The 9,153-nt window shown below is 31.0% G+C and overlaps 1 protein-coding gene and 1 non-coding gene across 2 annotated transcripts; one reads left to right on the top strand and one right to left on the bottom strand.

Annotated features, from left to right (window-relative positions):
- Positions 1 to 436: 436 nt before the first annotated feature.
- On the bottom strand, positions 437 to 523 carry TRNAM-CAU (transfer RNA methionine (anticodon CAU)). Its single transcript is given in 2 exon segments — positions 437 to 472; positions 486 to 523. It is a non-coding gene; the product is annotated as a tRNA-Met (tRNA).
- Positions 524 to 2,156: 1,633 nt separating this feature from the next.
- Positions 2,157 to 3,135, top strand: LOC112036644 (short chain aldehyde dehydrogenase 1-like). Its single transcript, XM_024069475.1, has 2 exons — positions 2,157 to 2,194; positions 2,334 to 3,135. Exons 1-2 carry the CDS (start codon positions 2,157 to 2,159, stop codon positions 3,133 to 3,135), a joined length of 840 nt encoding a protein of 279 aa, XP_023925243.1.
- The last annotated feature ends 6,018 nt before the right edge of the window (positions 3,136 to 9,153 follow it).

Raw genomic sequence — 9,153 nt, forward strand, 5'->3', positions numbered from 1 at the left:
TTGGAATTTGGGTAAAAAGCATTACATGATCTTTGGGACATAAAACTAGTGTGTTGCCAGAATTGAGTGCATTGAAGGATGACCTTTTGCTTGCTCTGAATTTAGGCCTATCCTCCCTACACATTGATGCTAAATGCGTTGTTGCCAAGTGAGCAACCAATTGAACTTGATGTTAAATGCATTGTTAATATGCCTAGAAAAACCAAGCAAAAAGTCTCTTGATGGAACCTATGTTTCTTCATTGTAGGAACCTACTTAAAATGATCCCAAACAAAACCAAATTGAGCATGTTTTATCGAGAAGCCAAGCAATGTATACACTTGTTTCTTTATCCTGTATGATAGCCTGTGGTGGGAGCTTGCTAAAATTATATTTATATATATATATATATATATACATATATCAGGAATATTTTTTGTCAGCTCAAAAACAAAAATGGGGTGAGAGAGGCTCGAACTCTCGACCTCAGGATAACTCGATATAGCTATGAGACCTACGCGCTAGCCAACTGCGCCACCACCCCAATTGGTTTCAACGTGTATCATTTATTTTATTATATTAATGTTTTTACATAAGCAAACCCCAAAGGATGTTCATGGCCATACATTTATAAGAGTGGATTAAGCCCAAATCTAGAATTGGGAGACCAAATTAAAAAGGAGATTATTTGTAATTATTACAACAAGGCCATACGTGTAATAGTGGAAATAAATTTTTTAAAGGTCCTCCATCTAATTTCATTAAAATAAAATAAAAAATCCTCGAATGCAAAGAAAACTTATAGCATTTCAAAATTTTAAGAGGGCTATATGAGTCACCACTCCAAGCTTCGTCCTGACAAGAAGAAAGTTTATCATACTTATTATAAACTCGTACTGTATAAAAATAGATAGATAGAGTTAGAGGTTCCAATCTACAATATTATCTTCCTAAATATCAATTACGTATAAACATCAATTTCATGTGTATATATTATATATAAGTATTTAATTTTTGTTGCTCTAAGGTTTCTTATAAGTTTTGAAAGCCCATATTTTTCTGTATCGTCATTCTACTATGTATGCATATTTTTTAATTTTGGTTTTAGAATAAACTTGATGACCTCTACTTAGTAATTCATACTTCAATCATCTATTCTCCACTTTTTGAGACTAGCTTTGTTTCTCTTCTCCTTAATATGACTTGAAAATAGATATATGTACGAAAGTTTTTTGCTACTCAATCTTGACCATCTTAAGAAGATCATAGTAATGTTTTTAGAGGGAAGGAGTGGATTACGTGGTTAGGCTTACATTCACATAAGAAAACTCTTAATAGTTACGTCTTTACTATATTGAATACAATTTTATAATGAACTCAATGTGAGATATTTATAAGATACTAAATTCTAAACTAACCATACATTTTATATATAGTTTATAAATTTGTTGTACAAATAAAATACTTTGTTAATAAATTTGTGGTACAAGTAAAACACTTTGCTTGCAAACAAAGGATGGTCATGTGCTTTTATTAGGAATTTAGGATTAGGCTTGTCATCTTAAACATGTAGATAGGATTAGGTTTGTCATCTTAAACATGTAGATAAGATTTGTGATCTAATTAGATGCAAAGTTTGGTTTAATTGCAGGAACTTTCTTTTCAGATGCTTAAGTTTAGATGCTTTATGATTTGAGAAGTGCTATATTTACAATATTTTCACAACAAAAATCCTAACTAGTTGATAAGTTATTATTAGTTCCAATTTGGATCCATTACTAGAATTACTTTTCGCCCACTAGAAATGACCAATAACAACGTAACACTTAAGTATTTGTTGTGAAAATATTGTAGACATAACATTTCTCTTATAATTTTGACAAACAATTTAAAATTGATTTATACTTTTTAGAATAACCTTAAATTAATCTGAATAAGACATCAACTGTTTCAGCTATCTTTTACAAAATGGCAGAAAATTTCAGATGCTAAATTAGTTGAAAGTAACTTATTTTTTGTATCACCATCCTTGCCACATCTCCATCCCCGACCCCAGCCTCCCACAGTCTACACGCCATCTCTCTCTACAAAGTATCTATGAACAATGAAGGGGACATTCACGAACATAACTCACATCTTCAATTTGGCAAAGATTTCCCATCAATTTTAAGGAAAAGATGAATGCTAATTCTTCAGCAACTCCCATCACCAAAAGGTATTATTATAACAACATTTTATAAACTTTGTCTTCTCTAATTCACATTCTTTATATCATTTATGTTATATTAAAAACTAGCTAAGAGTTTTGCTCAAGAAAAAAAAATGTTAGTTTCCTCATTTCCTTCTCCTTGAAGATTAGAAGGTAAGGTAGCGTTAATAACCGGTGGTGCCAGTGGCATAGGTGAGACCAGTACAAGGCTTTTTGTTCGACATGGTGCTAAGGCCCTTATAGCAGATGTCCAAGATGAGCTTGGCCACTCAGTCCGCAAAGACATTGGCTCTGAATCCATCTCTTACAGTTACATCCATTGTGATGTAACAAATGAATATGATGTTGAAAAGGCCGTGGACATGGCTATATCCAAGTATGGAAAGCTAGACATCATGTTCAACAATGCTGGCATTTCAGGCAAAGCAGAATCACAAATTTTAGAATCAGAAAATGATAATTTCAAAAGGGTTTTAGACGTCAACGTTTTCGGTGCTTTCTTGGGTGCCAAGCATGCTGCTAGGGTTATGATTCCAGCAAAGAAAGGAAGCATTCTCTTCACCTCAAGCCTGGCTTCAATACTGGCCGATGATATTTCACATTCATTCGTGGCATCAAAGCATGTTGTGGTGGGAATGGCTAAGAACTTGAGTGTGGAGTTGGGACAATATGGAATAAGAGTTAATTGTGTGGCGCCTTTTGCAACTGCAACTCCTTTGCTAACGAATGCATTGAGGAAGAAGGAGAAGAATAAGGTGGAGGATGTGGTTTCATCGGTTGCAAACTTGAAAGGAGTGGTATTGGAGCCTAAAGATATTGCTGAGGCAGCGCTATACTTAGGGAGTGACGAGTCTAAATATGTGAGTGGATTGAACTTGGTTGTTGATGGGGGTTATAGTCTTACCAATCCAGCTTTCTCAAATGCACTAAAAAGCATTTATTCTTGATATGTATCAATGTATGTGTTGCAAGTTTCAACTATCATATCACCTCCATTTCTCTATTTTAAAATACTAATATTCCTTTATTCTTAATTCACATTCTTTATATCATTTATGTTTTTTTAAATGCTATCTTAAGAGTGATGTTAAAGTCAAGTACCATAATTTAATGGCATTGACATTAAATATTCTCCTTAATAAAAAGAATCAAGATTCAAAATTCCCCTCATCTTTGTTGTATCTATCAAAAATAAAATAATAATATTAAAGATATAGAAAAGTTAACAGATGTCTTAAGCGCTTGGTTTATGAAAGATTTTTAGAAACTTTATATAGGAAAAGAAAAAGTAACTAAATTTTTTTTTTTCAGCTTTTTATATTTCTCATAAAAGTAATATCAAAACATTTCTAAAATAGCCTATTAACAAATATCATAAGAGCACCTAGGGGTGTTCACAGTGCGGTTTTAGGCCATTTTTACCACCACACTTTGCGGTGCAGTTTAGCCAGAATTATAACTACATTATGCCTTATTTTTGTAATCACATGTGTGGTGCGGTGTATAAAATGCGGTTTGAAGTCAGTATATTTTTCAAATTTTGGGTTTTTCCTGCCTAACCTAAAATTGATTTTTCCATTTGTTTTGGGCCAAGTTTTAAACTATTAAGCTAATTTATCTTTATTTTGAGCTGGCTTTCCTAATCAATACTTGTTAGGATTATTTAAACTTTTTTTTTTTTTTTGAAAACTAGGGTTATTAAACTATTAATAATATATGGTGAGGGTGCAGTGCGGTGCACTATTACTTGCAGTGAAGTGCAATTATGCTATTTTGCAAGCGGTTTTGGTGCGATTTTTGCAATTTAGTGAACACCCCTAACAGCACCCTTTAACTACATGCTTAGAGCATCAGTATTAGTGGAGGCACATTGCTAAAATACTATATTTACCATCACAAACTATAAAATGTTGTGCTACATTAGTGGTGCAATAGTTTAAAAAATTTGGCAACTTGCTACAATAAACTGTTACAAGTACCAGTTTATTGTAGCAAGTTGCTACTTGCTTTTAATACTTTTTTAATTCTTTTTTCCTATTGCTTTTCTCTTTTTTATTCTTTTTTCTTTCATCTCCTCTTTCTTTCTCTCTCTCTCTCAAGCCACACCGTTCCTCACCAACAGCCCCTTGCTTCCTACAACTTTAGCTCCCTCTGTAACCACACTAGAGACATCTTGAGTGTCGTCATGGCTCTCCTCTTTGGTGTTGGCTGTGGAGCCCTCACCGCCGCCACCAATTAAGATTCTTGCTGCCACTAATTCTTTACATGCTCTGGCTTCAGCTAACTGAACGATTGGGATGGGTTGGTGTGGCTTGTAGCTCTATGAAATGGTAAGTAAAAATAGATAAAGTGGCTTTTTTAAGTGCTAAAAGCTAAAAAATTTAGCACCACCAATGTGGATGCTCTTAAAGATATTACAAATCTTATAATTTGATACTAGCCTCATCACATGTGCTCCGCACGTGCGACAAGGCTCTTTTTTTATTTTGAGTTTAATGTAATTTTTCAATTTGAATTTTATCTATTATTAGTGATGTTACACAAGAATTTATCTATTATTAGTGAGTTGAAGGAATTTTTAAGAAACTAAAATTTATGATTTGAAATGGAGTAAATTGTTGGGTTTAGTGTGTGCTAGTTTTTAGAAAAAATTGTATCAAACGTACATGAGATGTATTTAAATAGAAAGTGCTAATTTTTTTAAAAAAAAAGTTTCTCTAGTAGTTTTTTTTTTTTTTTTAATTTTGTTGAAATACAATTTTAACCCTATTTTTATTTTTTAAGAATAAGGATTCCCTAATTAGATTAGGGGTATTTTTGACTTTTTCTGAAACCATGACTAACTTCCTGAACTCTCCTAATATATAGAGATTTCAATTTTTAAATATTAATTAAAATTTAATTTCTGTTAGTATTTTTGTAATGAAATTGAAAGTAATTTTAATATTTATTCAATTTTGAGCCATTGTGTGTATGCATGGCACATTGGCACATATACATTTTACCTATTACGTTTACATTTTTGCATTTTTGCATAGACTTTTGTACGTACCCTTGAGAACTTAATAAAATGATGAGAAATTGATGAGTGAAAGATGATTTTCACCTCAATATGAAATTAAGCTAAAAAGATATGTGAAAAAAGATTGTGATGCAAATTTATGTATATTAATAAGACTGTTATTCAAAATAAAATTGACCTCCATTTAGTAATTCATACTCTAACCATTTGTTCTTCACTTGTTGAGACTAGCTTTTTTTTTTTTTTTTTTTCTCCTTAATATAGCTTGAAGATAGATATATGTATGAAAGTTTGTTGCCACTTGATCTTGACCATCTTAAGAATAGATTGTAGAATTGTTTATAGAGGGAAGGTGTGGATTACGTGGTTCATCTTATGTCCACATAAGAAAGCCCTTAATAGTTATACCTTTATTATACTAAATACAATTATATAATGAAATCAAAGTGAGATGTTTTTAGGATACTAAATCCTGAACTAAACATACAATTTATATGGCTAATAAATTTGTTGTACACATAAAATACTTTGTTAATATATTTATTATGGTACAATTTAAATACTTGGTTTGCAAACTAAGGATGGTCTTTTGCCTTTATTAGGTTTAGGCTTGTCATCTTAAACATGTAGGTAGCTTTAGTTATCATTTTTCTTAAATCATGCCAGTTTAAATCGTTAATTTGACCATCTATAAGATTTGAGAAGTACTGTTATGTTTACAATATTTTAACAACAAATCGTAATTGAAAAGTTATTATTGGTTCTAATTTGAATCCACCACTAAAATTACTTTTTGTCCATTAGTAATGGCCAATAACAACGTAACACTTAAAGATTTGTTGTGAAAATATTGTGGACATAACATTTCTCTCATAATTTAGTCAAACAATTTAAAATTGATTTATACTCTTTCGAATGACCTTAAATTAATTTGAATAAAACATTTTTGGCTGTCTCTTACGATGATAGAAAACTTCAAATGCTAAAATTAGTTGAAAGTAACTTATTTTTTGTATAACCAACCTCGCCACCTTTCCATCATTATTGGCGACTCCACGTAAGAGTCAGGGTGGTCACAGGACCACCCTAGCCTGGGAAAAAAAATCATTATTATATAAAAAATTTAAAAATTTTATGATTTTTCTTACTTTTAAAAACAATGTGTGACCACCCTAAATTTTTTCTAGGTCCAATATAATTAAACTTTGGATAAAGTTTAGCAACAAACTTGGCTGTAGATTAAGGCAACTCCACTCAATATTTTTTTATTGGATATGAATTTTAACAATTCTATAATTAGATTACTTCTTTTTTTCTTTTTCTTTTTTTATATCCTCCATGCTTGTAAAACTTCAAGAAGATTAAAGATAAATATCTTATGTCATCAATCAAATTTTTAATTTTTGAGTTTTTGTAGTCTAAAATTATACACAAAAAATAAATTTATGGATTAAATAGTAAATAACATCCGATTGACATGAAACTTGGCATGTGTTTTAAGAATATAAAAAAAAAAAAACATACAATTCAACGGTTAGATTTTCAAAATATGTAGTCATATTAATTTGTTTAGTGAGAGTTATAGTTTTAGGCTACAATAAGTTTGTAGTCAAACTTTGGACCTTTTAACAATATATTAGGCCTTTTTTAGAGAGATATAGCAGTTGGAAAATCTAGTTTTGTATTTCATACAAAACACACAATAGAAGCAACAATCACAAATCTACTTCATTCATGAGAGATAACATGTAACCTTGAATTTTAGAACAAAGAATAGAAAGCATACCTCAATGTTGTGAAAATCAAAACCAAGACTTGAGAATACCTCTAATCATTATCTCAATTCCACATAGAACCCAAGAAGTGTAGTTTCTCAATCAGTTTACATTTATGTGTTCAAGGGAGAATAAGAGAGTGGCTTACACTCACATACACACCATTTCCATCTATCTATTTTCTAAAAATTCTGTATGTTTCTCTCCTTATACATAACTGATTATCTAATTAGGCTAACCTTTTAAGCCTACCCAATTGGGTTTTAGTTTGTGGCTTGAGATGGGACCAAAGGGAACAAATAAGACTCTAACTCCAATGGGTCATGGGCTAATCTGTCAACTCCTGACAAGTCCAAAATTACAATTAATTATATTTAATACCACTATATAAATATAATTGCACTCTAAACCTTATTAATAAATTATATCCCAAGATTGTAATGATATCATTTAACCCCTCCATGAAATATCCATAGTGAACAAAGTTATAAAGAACTATCACTTTGTAAACAACTATTTTATCCTTGAGTACCTGGTTTAATCTTTTAGTTATTCACATTTATTGAAATCCGATTTCAATAAATATAAGCTTTAATAACTCCTTACTAAAGTGGATGCCCTGAATAACCAATTCCCATTAAACTTATCTCAATGGGATATTTTGTGTCTCTATAAAAAGAGATTATGAATTTCATCTTGAGAATATGTGTTCCATCAACACTACGTGTGGTTATCCAACATATTGAAGTTTTGACTGTGAATATTAGATTTCACTCCTAATATAACAAAGTAACCTACATTTCATGACCGGGTTCACTATCTTCTTAAGATTGAGAGTCTATGAAATTAGAAGTCTTGAGATTAATTATTCAGGTGACAGTTGTTAATTGAATAATTAATCTCACAGCGGTCTAGTTCAATATGTCGTAACTCTTAAGACATATCAACTAGAAGTCTCAACTTCTATAATCAAGGCAAACCATCTTAATTGATGTGTTATAGTTTTCATAGATGAAACGCCCAATTTTATCAACGACTATGAACTATATTTTGAGTTTACAAGGAACTTGTGATTTATATCTTTTGTGACTAAATCACATACAATGCATCTCAATGATTATGATAATGTCTCATTAGTTCATTTATAAATAGTCTCATATAATTAAACAATTTAATTATTTATAACATGCCAATTAATTGGATTTTAGGGCATAAACCCCAATAATAGCTTGCAGCATTGATAATGAGATATAACTATCTTTTTTATTAAATATTGTATAATTTAAATTTCTTAATGATCACTTTGAAAAAAATTTCTGGAACCGCCACTGTCCATCATCGACCCCGGCCTCTCTCTCTCTCTCTCTCTCTCATAAACTAATAATATCATAGTAGGCAAATGTATCTAGCTTTTTCTTATTGATTTCCTAATGTGGTAAATACAGTACTGTATATGGTTTATTTTCTTGAACAATTTTTTTGTTAATTTTTCAAACATCTATCTTGTTTGTTCTGTTTAGACTTCTTTTAAAACAAATTAGTTTAACCTAATGAATTAGCCAAGTAGTTACTTTTTAAACACATGCAAACATATTATTTAGTGGGGGAAAGTAAAGAAAACAGTAATATGATGATCCAAAAAAACCAATGAAACCAACAACTTTAAGATGAAAACCTAGGGAGTATTTAACCTAACTATCCTCAAGTTAAACAAATCCACTATGTTAGAATGGAAGTTTACCATAGATTTAAACTCGAGATCTAAAACTACTTCTTTTAGAACTTACTAACATGACCACATGCCGTTCCAACTTTACGAACTCTTCTATCTTGAATTTGCTAAATACAAACTCCCACGTTTGTGACTTGAGATTCCATTCAAAGTGTAAAGTTGTGATTTACAATTATGTTTTACGTTGGTTTTATTCCATGACAAAAAGTGTTGTAATTGTTTTAATTTATTTCCTTGTATTTTGTGAGATTTTATTGTATTGGGTTTAGTATTAAATTGGTAAAGACTCAAGTTTAATTGAAGAATCAGTACATTTCGCAACTAACTTGCGAGAAGTTCGCGAGAAGAGTTCCCACAAAAAGGGCATGTGAGAAGCATATGACTGGAAGTTGAAGAGTCGTGTCAGGCTGTCATTTTGGCGAGTGTCTCACGGTTA

Source organism: Quercus suber, unplaced genomic scaffold, assembly GCF_002906115.3.
Source record: "Quercus suber isolate HL8 unplaced genomic scaffold, Cork oak 2.0 scaffold_351, whole genome shotgun sequence".
NCBI lineage: Eukaryota > Viridiplantae > Streptophyta > Magnoliopsida > Fagales > Fagaceae > Quercus > Quercus suber.